The sequence below is a fragment of the Camelus dromedarius genome, chromosome 6, assembly GCF_036321535.1.
Source record: "Camelus dromedarius isolate mCamDro1 chromosome 6, mCamDro1.pat, whole genome shotgun sequence".
In the NCBI taxonomy this organism is placed as follows: domain Eukaryota; kingdom Metazoa; phylum Chordata; class Mammalia; order Artiodactyla; family Camelidae; genus Camelus; species Camelus dromedarius.
In genome coordinates, this window is record NC_087441.1 from 24,634,105 (window position 1) to 24,654,006 (window position 19,902).

The following is a 19,902-nucleotide window of genomic DNA, read 5'->3' on the forward strand; positions in this document are numbered from 1 at the left end:
CCTACTAAACACACGTCTAGCGAGCACGTCGCCATCCCCGCGCGGCCTACCCGCGCTCCCCGCTGGCTACGGGCTTCTATTGGCTGCCTGGCTGAAGGCCCGCCCTCTTGAAGGATAAGAAAATCCCAGTAGCCGATCTAAGCGACCGTAACTAGCCTGTCTCATTCCGTAACCAATCACAGGCAGTGATCTTCAGCCTGGTCCAATGAGATCGGACACGGGTCATGGCCCGCGGAGTTTAATTTTCGTCAGGGGACGCGGAAGTGGCGAGCCGGTCGTGGAGGCGAGCTGCAGGTTCGGTGGGACACGGGAGGAGGGCCGCTGCTCCCGCGGAGTTCCCGCGGCCGAGCGAGGGGCTCCGGGCCCAAGCCCCGGGTCAGTGGGGGCATTGTTACCGCCTGTGGCCGGCAAGCCGAGGCGCGGGCGGGCGCTGTTGACGTCTGAGCTCTGGATCAGGGTGAGCGCTCGCCGGGCTTCGTCCTCTGCGGATTCGCAGTGACGTTCCTTAACGACCGCATCTTGAAGTTGCCGTAGTTGTCGGGAGGCTGGGCTTCGGAGGAAGGTGAGCCAGGCGACCATGCTGGGCTAGGAGAGACCCCGAGGAAGCTTGCGGCCGAAGTGAGACAGGGCCGGGAGCTAATCTCGGCCTGTTAATCTGGTAGGCGGGTGACTTAAAGTCACCTCACCTATCGGGGGTTCATATTCCTTATCTTTAAAATGAGCGAGGAGGGATGGGTGGTACTCCGATACGTTAGTGAGGAAGAGCTACCTTTCATTTTGTCAAAGCCTTGAGTTGGCTCCCTACCTGCTTTCAAGGGTGAGCTGAACTCATTCCTCTGCTTAGAGTCTCAGCCCAAAGCTGTAGGAGGGAGCGAGCGTCGCTGTTTCAACTAATTTGAAGGCTTCCTTACTAAATTTCCAATCTGTTGTTGATTGATATTTATTAACTAGGCTCCTTCAGAGGCTCAACATATCTTATGAAATTTTAATGCCGCTTAACTGATGAGTTGAAGTTTCTTTTATCAGCCCTTCCCCATTCTCCCATTCCTCTTTTTCTCTCGTCAAAATAATGCTGTCCAGAGAGATCAGTTGATGTTGCAGTGTGTAACAAAATAATTTTTCCAACTATTTAACACAATTTGTGTGGCAGTTATTTATTTATCAAGAGTAATTTTTAAAAATTTTTCTCTTCCGAAGGTATTAAGAAACTGATAATGTTTCACTGAATTTGCTTCTGTGTTTGCTTCCTCAATGTCATTCATATTGAGCATCTTAAGAGAGATGCTGGAATATTTTGGTGTTCCCATAAACCAGGTAAATGTCTTTTAATGGATTTGAAAGAACTGTTTTTGGATCTTATTTTGGAAATGACTTATATGTCAACATTCAGGGCAAAATTGTTACTTCTCTATAGGTGTAACAAGAGCTAGTTTGTAATGGAGTCGCTTTGATAGTTTGAGTTAGTAAAGGGATAAATTCTTAGAAACCTGTTTGCTTGATAGGTCACATGTCAACAAAAGATACAAAGGAAGCAAAAGCTAGACATTGACCTTCATGGATAAAATATTTTAAAAATCACCTAGTAGCTTTATTTAAGCTAATTTAAGTTTGATATCTGGATACGGGATAACAAGTTAGAGCTCAACAAATTCAGAATAAATCTTAAGATGAGAGGTTGACTTAGGTGTGAGAATTATAAGCAAATGAAATTTTGTCTACCTGTTGAGTAGCTACTACATCTAAGACAACATGCTTGCTTCTGCGGGTGATGTAGAGTAGCAAAACATGATTCTAGTATTCATGATGCTTGCAATATGATATGAGGTATAAGAAACATACAGATAGTTAATACCAGATTCAATGTAAGAGACGCAAAACTAATAGGGGGTGCTTACAGAATGGGCAAATCATTGCTATTTGGTATGGTGAATTAGAATAGCCAAGGATAATTCAAAAATTTTAAACAAAAGTAATTTGAAGAATGATGGTGCCATTATTATAGGCAACTCAGTCCGAGAAACTAGTTTGAGTAGGGAGATAAGGTGAGTCAGGTGTGCTGTCAGAATGTATAAATAGAATGTCTTGCAGATAATTGAATAAAGACTGAGTGATAGTTGAAGATTTGCTTATCAGTAGATTATTGATGCCTTTAGGGATTTCTGTCGGTGGAGAGTGGCAGCTGAATTGTAGTAGTTTGAAGAAAGATTGAGGAAGGGAACTGGCATCAGCAACCTTCTTTTGAAAAGTTTGTGAAAAGAAATTGAGAGAGACCATCAATCTGAAGGGGTGCCAAGATTGTTTGTTTTCTTTTCAATGTTAGAGGTAACTTCATGTTTGTAAGCACTGGAAAAGCACCTCATAGACAGGAAAATATTTAAGATGCAAGAGAGAGAGAGAGCATGATTGAGCAATGCCCTGGAGAAGGAAGTTGATCAGGGGAAATAAATAAATAAATAAGCCTTGGAAAGAAGATGGACAGTCAGGAGTAGAATAAAGGTGCGAGATGGTGGAGAGATTCTGAGTGGAGAGAAATGAAAATTGAGGTATATTAAATTGGAGTCACTGGTTTGCTCAATAAGAACAGAGGCAAGGCAGATTAGCAGGTGATGGAAATGGTGGCATTGGAGATTTCAGAGATTAATGATTGCTTTGGGAACACAGTAGAGAACAAAACGTGTTATGAATACCAAGATGAAGTCATCATGGTTTTGTAGTCTCTAAATTTTGTCATTTTGTGGTTCTTTTTCCCCCTTTAGTTAAGAGTAGTTGGTGTAGTTTATCCATTATGAGAGCACATAATATCAAGAGAATGAACCATTTTTGAGTAGTAATGAACATATTACTGAAACAATTAACTTGAAAATCCCTGCTAGGTAGGGAAGTCATGAGGGGTGCTGGACCAGGAACAGAAGGAGGTGGAATCATAAGAGTGATGAAGGTGGTCAGTGGCAATGAAGGAGTGAGAGAGAAAGACAGGAGTTTGTCAGGATGAAAACTGCAGAGCGAGACATGAACGTAACATTCAAGCTGACCAAGAGTGGCATGACTATTTATGTACAATAGTTGCGCTCACTGTAGTGAAGATTGTAGGCCTGTGGTTCTTTCTTAGCAAGGGTGCACGTGTGAGTGGTCTGTGTAACCACAGAGATTCTAGTGTTAGTAGGTCTGGCATCTATACCTAGGTTGTGCTATTCAATATGGTAGCCACTGGCCAGATGTCACCTTTAAGTACTTGAAATGTCTGAATTGAGATCTGCTACAGGTGGAAAATGCATGATAGATTTTAAAGACTTAGAGTGGAAAAAAAATGTAAAGTTATCTCATTTTTAAAAAATATTGATTACATGTTGAAATGATAATATATACCTATTGAGTTAAATAATTACATTAAGAAAAGTAATGTCAATATCTTTTTCTAATTTTTCAAATGGAGCTACTAAAAAGTTTAGTTTACATACGTGGTTTGTATTTTATTTCTTTTGGAGAGCACCTTCTGAGATGATTCTTGCAGACCTATGGTTGGGAACTACTGCTCTGTAGAATTCAAGAGGAATACAGACATGTCTCTGCCCCCTCAGAGTTTACAGTCTAATGAGGGGAGAGAAAACTACAAATGAAACAAAGTAATGTGTTATTTTTGTGTCCTACTATCTTGTACTCATTGGAACTAATTTGGGAATTCAGAGCCTAGGAAGCTCCTGAGGGAGGAAATAATCCAGTTTGTAGAGGAATGTGAATCTGACATTAAAAGAAGTGAAACTGAGCTAGTACTGGGGCTAGAGTTAGATCAGGGCCCTCTGAGCACGTGGGTAAATGCTTGGCAATTAGGATAATTTTGGCTTGTTTTTGAGACAATGAGGAAAGCTGCTTATCTCAAAAGAGCATATGTTCTTGTTAATGAATACTGGGAAATTAAGTTGGATAGATAGAATAGGGCTAAGGAGCAGAGGGCCTTTAAGGGTGATTGGAGAATGCATACAGAGTTCATAGAATGTGTCATGGAGACTGAGCTGGCAGAACTGATGGCAGCTTGTAAAGTTGGTTGATGGAATCAGTATCTAATGTTAGAGTCATCCGTATTTAATGTTTGGATGTGATCAGATAAATTCAGAACCCTTACCTTTTAAAAGCAGAGGAATGGCATGACTTTGTGCAGAAGATTCTGTATACTGATGACTTTCAAACCTTTCTCTCTAGCCTGGATTTTTCTTAACTAGTCCTATGGCTTCAATTTTTACCTGTTACGTATTCTGTATGCTGATTGATGATTTCCAAATCCATCTTTCTAATCACAGATTTTCTCCTGAGTTCTGGAACTGTGTATCCATCTGCTTACTGGGTATTTCCGTGAGGATGCTAATAGGATGCTACCTATATATGTTGCTCATAATAAACTTTGTCCTTGTTATGGGATCTTAGGAAAAATGAAAAGTCCGATTTTTAATGTTTTTTAAAGTGAGAAAATGCTTTCTTTGTGTGAAATCTCAAAAGAACAAATGTTATGTCATATTTTTGGGGAGACTCCTGTGGGAATAGTTTACACCAATATGGGAGGCCCAAGCCCAAGGACACAGTGTTATTTGAGTTATAGTAGCACATTTCTTTTGTTATCTTTCAAGAACTGACTACTAGAAGATATATTCCACTGTAAATAAAGCTTTCTTTTTCTCTATCTTTTTTTAATTGAAATATAATTGATTTACAATATTCTGTAAGTTTCAGGTGTACAGCAAAGTGATTCTGTTACATACATATTTCAGATTATTTTCCATTATAGGTTATTGCAAGATATTGAATATAGTTCCCTGTGCTATATACAGTAGGTACTTGTTGCTTATCTGTTTTATGTATAGTAGTGTGTATCTGCTAATCCTATACTCCAGATTTTTCCCTCTCCCCCTCCCTTTCAGTAACCATAAGTTTGTTTTCTATGTCTGTGAGTCCGTTTCTGTTTTGTATATAGATTCATTTGTCTAATTTTTTAGATTCCACATATAAGTGATATCATGTAATATTTGTCTTTCTCTGACTCACTTCACTTAGTATGATAATCTCTATGTCCATCCATGTTGTTGCAAATGGCAATATTTCATTCTTTTTTGTGGCTAAGTATTCCATTGTGCATATATATGACATTTTCTTAAACCAGTTGTCTGTTGTTGGGCACTTGGGTTGTTTCCATGTCTTGGTTTTCGTAGATAGTTTTGCTATGAACACTGGGGTGCATGTATCTTTTTGAATTAGAGTTTTCATCTTTGGGGAATATATACCCAAGAGTGGGATTGCTGGATCATATGGTAAATCTAATTTTAGTTTTTTAAGGAACCTCCCGACTGCTTTCCATAGTGGCTGCACCAATTTACATTCCAAACAACAGTGTAGAAGGGTTCCCTTTTCTCCACACCCTCTCCAGCATTTATTATTTGTAGACTTTTTGGTGACAGCCATTCTGACCCTTGTGAGATAATACTTCATTGTGGTTTTAATTTTGCATTTCTCTAATAATTAGTGATGTTGAGCATCTTTTCATGTGCCCCTTGGCCATCTGTATGCCTTTGGAGAAATGTCTATTTAGGTCTTCTGCCCATTTTTTGATTGGGTTGTTTGTTTTTTTGATATTGATTTATATGAGCTGTTTGTATATTTTGGATATTAATCCCTTGTTGATTGCATCATTTGCAAGTATTTTCTCCCATTCTGTAGGTTTTTTCATTTTGTTAATGGTTTCCTTTGCTGTGCAAATGCTTATAAGTTTGATTAGGTCCCATTTGTTTATTTTTGCTTTTATTTCTTTTACCTTGAAAGACTGATCTAAGAAAATATTGCTACAATTTATGTTTTCTAGGAGTTTTATGGTGTCATGTCTTATATTTAGGTATTTAAACCATTTTTAGTTTATTTTTGTATATGATGTGAGGGAGTGTTCTTATTTCATTGATTTACGTGTAGCTGTCCAGCTTTCCCAACACCACTTGCTGAAGAGACTTGTCTTTTCTCCATTGTATATTCTTGTCTCCTTTGTCATAGATCAATTGTGAGGGTTTATTTCTGGTCTCTCTGTTCTGTTCCACTGATCTATACGTCTGTCTTTGTGCCAGTACCATGTTAAGTAAAGCATTCTTAAATTGTATAGGGCATTTATTCCTCTCTTTATCTCTCCTTTAAAGGAAATTATATGAGTATACTCTATTACTTGATAGCTTGAGAAGTTGAAATTGTCAATGTTTGACTGGGCCAAAAGATGAGATTTTTAGCTGGGGAGAGTTTTTCTGAATAAAGTTCCCCAAGGTATTAGGCCATTATCAGAAATGAAACAAAATGAATTTGTGGCACTTCGCAAAAGATCTTTCTTCCTGGAATGTGTATATTTTAACTTCCATTCATTCCCCTGCCCCTCCGCCCCGCCGCCTTTTTTAAAGACAAATATGAGTAAAGTTTAATTCTTTGAAGAAAATACTTTAAAAGTATGCCATTCTGAATTTTCTTAGAATACTACTATTTAAACAATGCTTTATTAGGCTTTACAGATTTGGGAAAATAAAGACTATGGATCAGCTCGGAGTATTGTTCGTATTATTGGGAAAATTCTTCCTTTAGAACCTTGTCCCAGGCCTAATTTTGAGGTAAGTCAGTCAACCTGTGTTATTTAAACACCATGTATAAAATTATCCTAGGTACTTCTGAGGACGTAGGGTAGAACGAAAGAAGAAATGTTTCCCGCAAGTCAAAAACCTCTAGTTTATCCCTGGAAACAAGTCATTTCACATGTGTTTTTGTCTTTGTTTCTTTAAATAATTACATTCAAAGATCAGCAGATGCGAAGCAACCCCTGAGTAGCTTATTTTGTTCTTCTAGTTTGTGTTTTATGATAGATGACATTCACTAGAGGAGAGAGTATGGCCACATGTGTAGGCTTTATTTTATTTTTTTATTAAAAACAATTTTTGCTTATTTAAAAAAAATTTTTTTATTGAAGTATAGTTGATTTACAATGTTAGTTTCAGGTGTACAGCAAAGTGATTCAGTTATACATACACTTACATAGACATATTTTCTTTTCAGATTCTTTTCCATTATATGTTATTACAAGAAATTGAATATAGTTCCCTGTTGCTATATAGTAGTGTATAAACTTAAAATAATATTTTCCTCATTTTTTCTTCCTTGTTAATAGGTGTATGTTTTTCTATTGAACATTCTTTCCCCCCTGTCATGCTTTTATCTTAGGTAATAGTTTCCGTGGGCACATGTCTGCCCCCAACTCCCTGCAGAGCTCTGACTCTATTATTCCTTTTTTCCTTTAGCTGATCCCGCTCTTGAACTCTGTGGACTCTGCTAACTGTGGATCTGTAGTTCCATCCTTTGCTGATGTTTTGTATGTGGCAAATGATGAAGATGCCAGTTATCTCAGATTTCGGTAATATTTTCTACTTATCTTGGAAAGTAGGGTGTGGGCTATCATCTGAATTTGTGCATGTGTTGAAGTGTGTTCAGACCAGCTGAACCCTTTTAATTTTGTCTATCTCTGTACTGCGCTATGTCCTACTAATGTCTTCCTAGTAAGGATGACTGGTTTTCTCATTTTTAGCCAGTTTTTCTTAATGCACATTTAAACCCAACCCCAGGCCCAGGAATGAATGATGTTAAAAGGATATCAAAATCATCATGTTCATTTTTAGGAGAAAGCACTTTCCCATACTGGATACTAGATTTATTTTATATGATTTAGCTGAAACTTATATAATGTTTACTGTGTACCAGGCAACGAAATTGCATACATTTTAAAATTTGGATGGGTTTCTGCTTGGAAGTACTGACTTAGGTGTTAGTATTAGCTGTATTCAGATACAGGCTATAAGTACAGTCAATGTCCATTTTTCCAAATTTATGGCTAAATTTACTCTGTATCAAACTGGTTTATAAATTTTCAAAATTTAGAGTACCTTAAACTTTCCCTGACATAATGAGTACTTTAGTACTTTATTTTCAGAATATGTAGCATTTCTAAATAAGTTTGTACTGTATTTAACGTTAATAGGTTGAACAGTTACAGGATAATTATGTTTTGGTTTACAGTCTAAAAGCAGGACCTGTTCCTTCATTCACTGTCTACTTATTGGTCACCTATTAAAAGCAGCATTCTGTTTTAGGTATTGAGAATGCAAAGTTACATAAGATGAGTCTAGAGATGAATATAGGATCAAAGAGGTATTCTGATTTTGTTTTGGTGTCTTTATTCTTTTTTGACTAAAAGAATTTATTTCTCCTGGAAAATTTTCCTCCCTCCTTCTCTCTTTCTGTCTCTCTCCCCCTCCCTCCCAATTTCTTCCCTCTACCCACAGAAATAGTATATGGAAAAATGAAGATGAGCAGAAAATTGAATTTTTCTATCCTTCGCAACTAGTTGAGGATTCATTGTCACCTGCTCTGAGGCATGACAAACCAAGAAAAAATGATTGGCCTGAAAATGAAGCTGCAATTAAAAAAATAGCTGCCCTCGAAGATGAGCTAGCTTATCTTCGCTCTCAGATTGCTGCAATTGTGGGAATGCAAGAACTGAGAAACAGTACGAATTCTGGTAACACTGGGTTTTTGTTTTGGTGAGATGATACTCATCTAGTATATAAATCAGGATGGTTCTGAATAAGAATGTTTGATGCTAATGTATCATGAATGACATTAAATACGAAAGGATGTTGGGTATATATATTACCTCTGATGTTTATTTGGAATAAATTAAGATACATTTGTGGTGAGGGGATGGCTTTGGTTTGAAGAACAGCTATCTATACTGCTGAAGATTATAGCTTTGTATTTAATACTGTTTTTCTAAGTACAGTCATTCCTCGGCATCCATGGGATTTTGGTTTAGGACCGCTGTGGATATCAAAGTCTGAGTGCTCAAGTCTCTTCTATAAAATGGCATATTTACACAGAACCTGCACACATCCTCCTTAACTTTATATCATCTCTAGATTACTTATAATTATTACTTATTACTTATAGATTACAAAACATAAATCATTGTAAATACAATGGAAATACTATATAAATAGTTGTCAGTGCATGAGAAATCAAGTTTTGCTTTTTTGGAACTTTTTTAGAATTTTTTTTTTTAATATTTTTGATGTACGGTTGGTTAAATCTGCAGATGCAGAACTCACCAAAATGGGGGCTGGCTAAGTTTTTCTAACTCTTTAGAAAAGCACTGGAAATTTAAGCGGAGGAATGCATTAAATTGAGAGAAGAGTATAGGTATGAGGCTTCATGTATTTGTAGTTTGAGATTTTTTTTAATTCTTATTTTTTATTGAAGTGTAGTCGTTTTACAATGTTAATTTCAGGTACATAGCGAAGTGATTCAGTTATATGTACATACATATATATATTTTCAGTTTCTTTTGTAGTTTGAAATTATTGCTGCTATGCTTTCACCAAATCCAGGTGAATAATGTTTTCCAGGTGATTCTTTCAAAAATTTTAAAGATGTGACTTGCTTTAAATCATGCATGCAATATCTATATGCATATAGAGACATCCATATAAACACATATATGGTTTATATTTAACACATAATATTTATATAGTATTATATATTTATAATTTATTTGAAATATTATGCAGTCTATATTAATGTATAATAATAAATGAGATGGGGATATACACTTTTTTTTAAGCAATCATGTTATACATAATTTTAGGAGCAAATCTGTTGTGAAAAAGTTAAGTATTCAGTACCCATTTTAGGCTCTTGCCTAAAAATAAATGCTTGAGTGTTTCTACAGTGTCATCATAGAGTGAATGTATCAGTTTCAGTGTTTCTGTGATTGTGTTTTAGCTTTTGTAAATAGAGGATGAAATTCAGATTATGTGAAAAAGCACTTTTTATTCTCTCTTTAAAATGCATTCTCTCCCTTCCCCCTTTTTAAGAGTCTACACAGATAATCCTAATTGGATTAAAAGTAAATTTACTATTTGCTTGACTCTTAGAGAAATTATTAAGCAGATGGGATTGCTTCTCCTTCCTGGCCACCGTATCATTATTTTAGCAGCACTGCAGAAATTGTTCCTGGTTTGGTTCTAATTAGTGTTACTTACATGCTATGTTGGAGACAATTTTGCATGAGTTTTCAACAGACTAAATTTTTTTTAGGCTTCTTGGAGTTGAATGACAGGCCTAGTGGTTTGGGACAGATGACGTCATCAGTGACTACTCACCTGAGTGCCCAACCAGATCCGTCTTCAAGTTCAGTGCCTCCCTCTCCTCCTCCTCCACCACCACCCCCTCAGTTTTCTTCTCTGCAGCCTCCGTGTTCTCCTCTTGTACAACCAGTTTCTAATAATACTTGTGCATCAGATAATTCAGCAACTGAAATGAAAAATGAGTACCCAGATGCTAGTACGACCAACTATAGTCATTATGCAAAAAAACAGAAACATAAAGATGTTCCAAACATGTTGGATGTTCTAAAGGATATGAATAAGGTTAAGCTTCGTGCTATTGAAAGGTATGTTATCATAATTTGAGAAATAAACCAAGATTTTGTCAATGATGTTTTTAAAAATTATTATATTTATCAAACCAAACATATATAAGTCTTCTCTTTTATTCCTCTTCACCCCAAATACCCCTCCCAGAAAGAATCATTTTCAATTTTTTGTGACTCTTCCTTCTAGTGTCTTATCTCCATGTTTTTGATACACCATACTCCTTTTATGCTATGTCTTGATATTTCAGTTATATTTACTTACAATTGTTAAAATCTGGCATATGTTCTCTTAGACATTCTACCCTCTAACACAATAGACTTCTTAGTAGATCTTCCCAATATAGTTAAATCACAATCTACTTAAATCAGTCTTCAGAATTTATATCCTTATTACAATAGTAAACATTCACAGGTAAGCCATTCCATACACTATAACTACATTTTGTTTGTTGAATAATCTAGTCTTTAAATTTGAGGAGGAGTGGGGTAGGAGGAAGTAACTAGGTTTATTTATTTATTAATTAAATGGCAGTTCTGGGGATTGAACCTAGGATTTCATGCATGCTAAGCATGCATTCTACTGCCAAGCCTGAACCCTCCCCACCAAATAATTTTATTTTTCACTGCAGTTAATAATTGCCTCTCTGAATCTCTGCCCCCTCCCCTTTTTCCCCCTAGAAGTTCCCTCTCAGAGCCCTCTGGCCTGCCCTAATCTCACTGGTTTCTCTCTAAACCGGCTGCATTGTCATCATCATCATGGACATTCTCTTCCTCTTTGTCGTGCATTGCATCATCCATTTCCTGGGTGCCATATCTTCCCAGAGCTCCCTGAGAAGGAATGCATAAAAAGTAGATTGTTTAATACTATGCATATCTGAAAATTTGTTATTTTACTTTCATGCTTAATTGCTACTTTGGCTGGGTATATGATAGGCAGGAAATCATTTTCCTCAGAATTTTGAAGACATTAAGTCCATTGGTTTCTAGCTTTCAGTGTTCCTGTTGAGAGGTTAATGTCATTTGGTTCCTGGTACTATGTATGAAACCTGTTTATTCTTGAAACATTTAAAATCTTCAGTTTGGTCCCAGTGTTCTGGAATTTCATGATGATTGCCCTGAAGACCTCTTTTTAAATTTCTTATGCCAGGCACTTGTGGACTCAATCAATTTAGAGTTTTGTGTCCTTCATTTTTGAAAATTTCTTATAACATTTTTCTGATAATTTTCTCCCATTCTTTCCCTCTGTTCTCTTTTCTTGAAACTCCTACTATGAGTTTGAATGCCAGAATTATTCCTCTTACCTGTATATCTTCCCTTTTACTATTTTCTTTCTCTTTGATTTTTATTGTACTTTTTGAGAAAATTCTTTAATTTACCTTTACTCTTCTATTGCATTTTCCCTGCCATCATATTTTTATTTTGCAAGACCCATATCTTTTTCTTTGAATGCTCCTTTTTTTGTATCTTCTTGCTTTTGTGTATCTTATCCTACTGAAAATATTAGCTATAGTTTTAAGTTTTCTTTTGCTTTTGAATTATCTCCATTTTTCCTGAGTTCTCTTTTCCTCCTGTTGATTTTGGTCTCCATTTATAGTTTTGGAGCCTGATGTAAGTATCTGGTGGTTCTTGGCTATAAATTCATACTTAAAAGTGAGGCAAAGAAAAACTGATGGAAGGTTCTTTGTGTAAGGTGGGATTGCCAGCTGGCTTCACAATATAGTGCTTGAGTAGAGGACCTGACCATTTTGTTAGGCAGACCTCGTATTTCAGTAGCTGTATGTCTTTTCTTTGAGACTAGAGAGTTTTTCCAGGAAGTTTTTCAATCTCCTTCTAGGCCAGGAGAGTTGGGGATAACACAGCGGGTGCAAGCCAGGTAGTTTGAGCGTTGAGTGGGGAAAGAGCAAGGGAGGAGTGTACCATTCAGTATGTAGCCTTTTCCTCAATCCCTCTGTTTTCCGGAAGGCAGCTTATCCCCCACTCTCTTCATTCTCATCAGCTTTCCAGCTTTCAACGTTTTGTTGCCATTCTTATCTCTTCTCTCCTCGTGTAATCTCTTTGTCTTTCTAGGTGTACACATGTCTTTACTGTCATGCTAGTGGGGTTTTTACAGAGATTTGCCATGTTCACCTGGAAACCCCTCAATGAGGTTTTGGTGAGAAAATAAATGTATTTTCTATATAATGGTGTTAGGACAGATAAGTCATTTAATTATTACTGAGGGTATGATTGATCCTTGTAGGAGGCAGCTAGTACGGAAAAAAAATCTTATGACTGTAGGTACACATTTGTTCCCAGCTAGCTCTCTTATTGGTATCACTGGGCCCAGTCAGTGTAAAGTGATGACTGTGACTGTTACCATCATCGGAGAAACAACTGAAAGGCCAGTACCTCCATCCCCCTATTCTCTCATTTTCCTAACAACTAACCTCGTTTTATACCTTTCTGCTGAACCACATGTGGCTTCCGACATCTTTACATTTACAAATTTACTACCCATGTTCTCTGCTTCCTATCCTGTTATTGCAAATGAAGTGTCCGGGCTCTCCCTTTGGTCGCTGCTTCCCCTTCTCTCTGATCTTCTTAAGGATTTCACTTAAAATTGTCTCTTCTGTCTTTTGCATCATCAAATTTCCCTTCTTTGCTTTATTATTCTCTTCACACCTGAACATCTCCCATCTTCACAACATGTATGCCCTCAGCTAGTATCGTTTCCCTCTTCTTTATTGGATTTAATTCTTGATGTCATCTGTAGTTTGTTTCCATTTCTCACACCGCCTTCTGCTCCTGTAATATGGTGTCTGTCCCCATCACTCCACTGAAAACTGTTGTCAAGGTCACCGGTGACCCCATGTTGCTAAGTCCAGTGGTCAGTTCTCCTTGCTCTTCTTACTTGACCTCTCGGCAGCATTTGATACTGTCCATGGTTCCCTCCTTAGAACACTTTCTTCACTTGGCCTTAAGGAAATCAGTATCTAAATGTTGGCATGTTCAGGGCTCAGATCTCAACCCCCTTCTCCTCTCCATCCAAATTGTTTCCTTCAGTGATCTCATCTCGTCCTATGGCTTTTGGGAGGAGGGATGGGGGGAGGTAATTAGGTTTTTATATACTCTTCCCTCCTACCTGTTCCATCCTCTACCTTGAAAACTTGTTCTTTCCCCAAGTCGTTTGCATCTCAGTAAATGGCAACACTGTCACCCAGTTGCTCAGTCCAAATGTCTGGGAATCATCCTTGTTTTTTCTTTTCCCTTATATCCCACATCCTTCCCTCAGCACATAGCTCGAATTTATGTACCCTCCATTATCCCACTGCCACCCTTCAATCTAAGCCACCATCTTACATATTATATAGCTTGGACTTCTGCAGTAGCCTTCTAACTGGTCTCTCTCTTTTTATTCTTTTCTCTTTATCTGTTTTCCATATAGTAACCAGAGTGATCTTTAAAAATTGAAGTCACATCTTGCCATTTCCCTGCTTAAAACCCTTTGATGTTTCTCCATTGTGCTTAGAATAAAATCCTGACACCTTTTGGTGGCTGAGAAGTCCCTCCAGGATTTGGCGCTTGCTTCTCTCTGACCTCATGACCTGCTTCCCATCTTACTTAGCTGTACTCCAGCTGTTCTTGTTTTCTTTTTCCTCTTCTCACAGATGCCAGCCTCCTTCCTGATGCATCCACTGGATGTTAAGAGACTTTTGCTCATCATCTCATCCAAAATGCTTCCATCCTAGCCCCCATCACAGTTACCTGTTTTATTTTATTCACACACCAATTGCTATCCAAAGTGTTCTTGCTTACTTGTTGTTGATGAACTCCTGCCACCAGAATGTTCTGTGGGGGCAGGAGACTGCTCTACCCCTGAAGTGTGACATGGAGCCTGGCGAAATAGTGGGACCTGAGTGAAGGCTGAATCAATGAGTGAACAATTAGCCTAATGTTTTTCCTTTCATGAACTCCATGGTCCTTTTAAAAGTTCTTAAATGTTGTTTTAAATTTTTCTACCCACTGAAAAATTAGAAAATTAAAAATAAAGATGGTATTTGATAAATCCCAGGTTATAACAGACTGTGGTGGAGCCCCACGTGGTTTCTTGGCTTTCTGATTCCTAATCCATTGTGCCCTCCAGATTTGTTATTGCAAGGCAAAAAGTTTCTATTCTTGAAGGCTAATTAGATTGTGATATATTATGCTTATATTTCTGCTATTTTATGCTTATATTTCTGCTGCTTGTCAACAAAGAGCTTTAATTACACAAAGTTTTAATTTATTCCATTTTTCTTTAAAGATCACCTGGAGGCAGACCCATTCATAAGAGGAAGAGACAAAACTCATATTGGGATCCAGTATCTTTAATATCCCATGCACTTAAGCAGAAATTTGCATTCCAAGAAGAAGATTCCTTTGAGAAAGAAAATAATTCTTGGGAGTCTTCTCCATTTTCTAGTCCAGAAGCTTCAAGGGTGAGCTTATAATGGAAGGTTAAATTTTCAGTTTTTCTAGTGTGTATTGTTCATGACGTATCTTTGCTTCAAACTCTCTTTAATTATGCAGAATGGGCTATAAAATTGTTTGTTGATTGTGTGTGCTGCTAATGTTTCTGTTGTCTGTGTTAACTTCCATATGCTCATTTTAGCTTTAGTACACTCCTGTTTTGAGGTAAAACACTCGATTTGAAAAAAATTTGTGCATCAGTTTATAATGGTTTATCCTGGATGGGTGCTAACTTGACATTGCTGTCTGCAGTATGAACTGGGTGTCTGAAACTTTCAGAGGACCAGAGAAGAATGGTGTGACAGATTCAACCTAACCATATTTAAATGTGAATACGCCCAATGTTTTTCCCAGTCACATATAAAGACTTTGGGTTATTTAGATACATAGGATGCTATGTGCTTTTAACAAAGCAAATGAGATCATAATTGTCTTCAAGGATATGCTCATTGGCTACTTAAAAAAAAAGACGATATATTTCAACTCTTGACCCTTCAGATGGCTCGTTACTTGAAGCCTCTTTTAATTTAGATATAATCCTAATTTTGGGAGTGGCTTTCCATCTCATAATTTAGTTGAGGTAATAAATAAGAATAAGCCTTGGGAAGGAGAAGAGTGTGAAAGAGAGACAGTGTCTGAAGTCCGGTGGATGGCATTGGAGTGGCGGACATCAGACAGGCGTAAGAGGAGGAGATGGGAAAACTAGAAAGAGTGTAACAGCAGGGGAAAATCGTTCTTCTCAATTCTGGGATGTGTAGTTTCTAAGTTACTATTATGTCTGTACAATGTCTGGTGCTTATGTTGACTCAGAAGATTGTATTCTTAACTCTAAGAAGGCAAAAAAGTGTATAGTTTACTTTAGAACTGTTACAATTAAAAATACAAATGTGTTTAAATGTTCAACATTTATACTGAAATTTATAACTTGAGTACTTTTTTTACTCATTTGAGCTTTACAGCATTTTTTAAAATTGAAGTATAGTTGATTTACAATATTGTATTAGTGTCAGGTGTATACTATAGTGATTCTGTATTTTTGCAGATTATATTCCATGATAGGTTGTTACAAGGTAGTGGCTATAATTCCCTGTGCTATGCAGTATATCCTTGTTGCTTATCTATTTTATACATAGTTGTTTGTATCTGTTAAGTACATGCCTCTAATTTGTGCCTCCTCTTCCCTCTCTCCTTTGATAACCATAAGTTTGTTTTCTGTATCTAGGTGTTTCTATTTTGCATACACATTCATTTTTTTGTGTGTTTTTTTGTTTAGAATTCTACATATGAGTGATATCATTATAGTTCTTATCTTTGCCTGGCTTATTTCACTAAGCATAATATTCTCTAGGTCCATCTATGTTGCAGCAAATGGCAATATTTCATTTTTAATGGCTGTGTAATATTTCATTTTGTGTGTGCACGTGTGTGTATGTGTGTGAATACAAAGACACACACCACATCTTGTTAATTCTGTTGTCTGTTGATGGGCACTTACTGGGTTGCCAATATTCCCTGCCAATACATGAGGAAGATGAGCCTTATAGTGGTTAAGTAATCTGTCTGTAATCCCACATCTAAGTGGCAGAGCAGTGACTAGAAGTTGGTTTATTACAATTCTAGAATGATTGGAAACCTTCAGTTACCTGAGAAATATACTTAGGTGGAACACACCATTTCCCAGTGATAGTGGATCAACGAGGTATAACTGGGTTGTTTTATACTGGTGTTCACTGTTCTTTTAGCATTTTCTTTCCAGCCAACTATGAGCATCTTAGAGAAAGACATCTCTTTTTGTATATTTTATAGCACCTCGCTTAGGGCCAGGCACATACAGACTCAAACTATAGTTGATTGAGAGCCCAGTCTATGGGGCTGCGACTGTCTCGCTCACTTTTGTGTCCGCAGCTCTGAGCACAGTGACAGACATGAAGCCCACTGTCAAACAGCCACTTCTTGTTGAATGAGTTAAGCCTCACAGGGTCATTTGGTGCCTGTGTGGCCATTCTTTTTTTATATCAGAATAATTTCTATGTTAAATATTTGCTTTATTTCAGTTTGGACATCATATTTTACAGTCAGAAGGACGTTGAACTAAAGGAAGAACTGACGAACACAGCAGGTGTCGACCAAGGCATGAACAATGAGGGGTGTGTCTGCACATGGAAAGAAGGCTTGCAGATGTGTGCCAGCATGACTGTCCCTATATGTGAAAAGATCTTATTTCTTGTTGATGAAGTTAAATGTAGTCTATACACTGGGGTATATTAATGCAAAAGTCTAAAGGATCTTGACTCTTAAGAATACCTGTCTCTGGTTTTAGAAGACCCAGCAGTTACTTGGCTACTGATGGTAGTTAGGTGTATGGATTCTTTTTTTGTGTATGTAAATGTTATTAAAAGCTGAATATACACTTTGAATGATTTTCCTAAGAGCTAAATAGTAAATGATTTAATGTTCGTCATTAGAGAATAGTCAGGTCTCATTATAAGGTAACATAAATCATTTAATGGATTAAGAAAATAATATAAACTAAGTCTGTATTGTGCTAAGCAGATAATAGTATGTTTGAGTTTTTAAAAACAATATCTTAAAGCAATTATGACTTCCCCAATTTAAGAGCCTTTGAATCTTTTAAAAATTGGTAGTGATCTGGTTTACTTGGCCTCCAGCAGCTTGGATATTTTCAAAGGATATAAAATTATAATTCTTTCATACTTTAAGATAGTCATACTTTGAATCATAGGTTGAACCACCTAAGAGCCTTCCTGAGGTGATAACTATTCTTAGAAGCTGATTTTGAGCATTGAGTGCTAGATGGAAGAAGTATGTAAAGAACCTTCTTGATCAGTTTTGCCTACACTTGCTGTGTAAACACATACACCTATTATTTTATTTCCTTTGTTCCTTATTACATTTATACTCTGTTCCTTTGTAAATAAATGTGCCTTTTTAAACTTATTTGTGTTTTATAGCAGTTCAAATTCATGTTCTTTCCATACTACATTAGAAAGTCTTAACTCTTTTTTGAAAAAGTTCAGTAGAGTTTCTTGGTCACTACAAATGAAACACATGTAAATTTGGAATAGGTATTTTGTCCCTCTGCCCAAGTACTAATGTGGTGTGGAAATTTACATGTTCCCCTAGAAATGGAGCTTACGTTCCATTTGGATGGACTCAGCACCCACCTGTTTTGCAGGCTCTCCCCTTTCAGAAAAGCCCAGTTTGCTCAGCATTCATGTTGCTGTGGTAGAAAGTTGGTGCCTGGCTCACCTCCGTTTCCAACCCCTTTCTCCCAGCACCTTCCAGTTAGGAGTGTCTGCAGTGTCCATCTTAGGACCATGAGGAGGAGGCTTTGAATCAGAGATGTGAATTCTGACATCACTGAGCTGTTGAACTAATACCAGGACGAGCCATATCCAGACTTCTTGTTACATGAGAAAGATAAAAAACCAAATGTGCTTTGTGGGTTTTCTGTTACTTGCAGCCAAAAGCATTCATAATGGCACAGCAAGTGCACCAGTGTGGCTTTCTTACCTACCTGGTATTCCTTCTGTGTAGTTTTCTGGTACTTCTTACCCTGGTATCAATAGTTTATTTGTTCCTGCTGCTGTTCTTGCCCCTCCTAGACATTTCCCTCACCTGCCTTTTCTGCTCTCTTGTCCTTTTAATTAGAGTTCTTGTCCTCTGAAATAACCGCTTCTTATCCCCCAAGGGTAGTCTTGTGTTTTCAGCTATGGTTTCCTTATTTAGAAATGTTTAATGAACAACTCTTCCCCAGTAACCAGTGGAAATCTTTGGAAGACACCATTTTCTGTCAAGTGAGGTCTTTCTTAAGAAACCTCAAGTTGGTTTTTGGGGGGCTTTTCTGTTTTACTTCAGAATGAATTTCCTGCTTTGCCCAAAGCACATGTCAGGGTGCATCAGGATTGAGTTGACCTTGGGCTCACCTCGAAGTCTGACTTCTGATGTCCTTGGAGACATGAGACCATGCCCTGAAATTCCCCTTCCAGAGGCTTTCTGAATGGCTTACACTTGGCTCCTGGTGACTTATGTTCACCAAGGAATTTGTGAACTGAAACTAAATTATCTAATACCTAAGTGTTATTTATAATATACTTTAAACTTGTCTAAATACACTGAATGCTGAAATTTCCTCTTCTTGGCAAGTGATACAAGTGCCATCTTCTTTTCCTGACTCTCAAACATTAGTCCTCCCATTTGCACTAGAAGAGCCCCTCAACTCTTCCCTCTTCCTTGCATGCCTTAGACTAAGTTGCATTCCCTTTCTTGGTTGACTGTTAGTTAATCCCAAAAATGAATCAAGGCATTTGAGAAAGCATTCTAATACTATTTTATATTTGGGGGGAAATACTGGGTTTTTAATATAGACTGCAGGAAATTAACGCTATTCAAAATCTTAACTATTGAGACATGCCGACGATGACAGTGAATGTCAAGGCAGGGAGGGGAGGTGGGACTTCCTAGGAGTGTGCAGCAGCATCCGGAGGGGGCCCCGAACTGAAAAGAGTGGCAGGGGACTGTTATGGGGAGGGGTGTCAAATGACCTTGCTTTTACAATGAGAATGCGTTAGTGCTTTAATTATGGAATTTAAATAAAAGCCATTTGCATGGAGGATGATTTAGATGATAGCAATGGGAAAAGAGGATTGTAAATGTGCTTTGCCAGATATTAAGCACAGACTCTCCTTAGACTGGAGAGGTTAAGTATGCAGTTGGATTTGCTATAAATTGCAAAGCAAAACAAAACAAAACCAAAAATGAGTCAGTGGGAATGAAGTGTGAGATTTTTACATCAAAAAAGGGCTATTGCAGATTGGATTTTCTGGGAGGCAGACTCTGAAATTGAGACTAATGTGAGGAAGTCTGTCTGGGTGCGTTCTCAGGATCACACCCCTGCAAGGGAA

General features: G+C 37.5%; 1 protein-coding gene across 3 annotated transcripts; it reads left to right on the forward strand.

Annotated features, from left to right (window-relative positions):
* The first annotated feature begins 216 nt into the window (after positions 1-216).
* Positions 217-17,935, forward strand: MTFR2 (mitochondrial fission regulator 2). 3 transcript variants are annotated; one of them, XM_064486664.1, is made up of 8 exons: positions 217-562; positions 1,198-1,314; positions 6,519-6,623; positions 7,305-7,417; positions 8,343-8,578; positions 10,153-10,507; positions 14,772-14,946; positions 17,053-17,935. In XM_064486664.1, the coding sequence occupies exons 2-8, from the start codon at positions 1,252-1,254 to the stop codon at positions 17,065-17,067; spliced, it is 1,062 nt and encodes a 353-aa protein (XP_064342734.1). In that variant the 5' UTR covers positions 217-562; positions 1,198-1,251; the 3' UTR covers positions 17,068-17,935. The 3 variants fall into 3 exon arrangements, with proteins under 3 accessions (XP_064342734.1, XP_031312262.1, XP_031312261.1); XM_031456402.2 differs by having other exon boundaries at positions 219-562; positions 8,343-8,566; positions 17,032-17,935; XM_031456401.2 differs by having other exon boundaries at positions 222-562; positions 17,032-17,935.
* Positions 17,936-19,902: the final 1,967 nt, after the last annotated feature.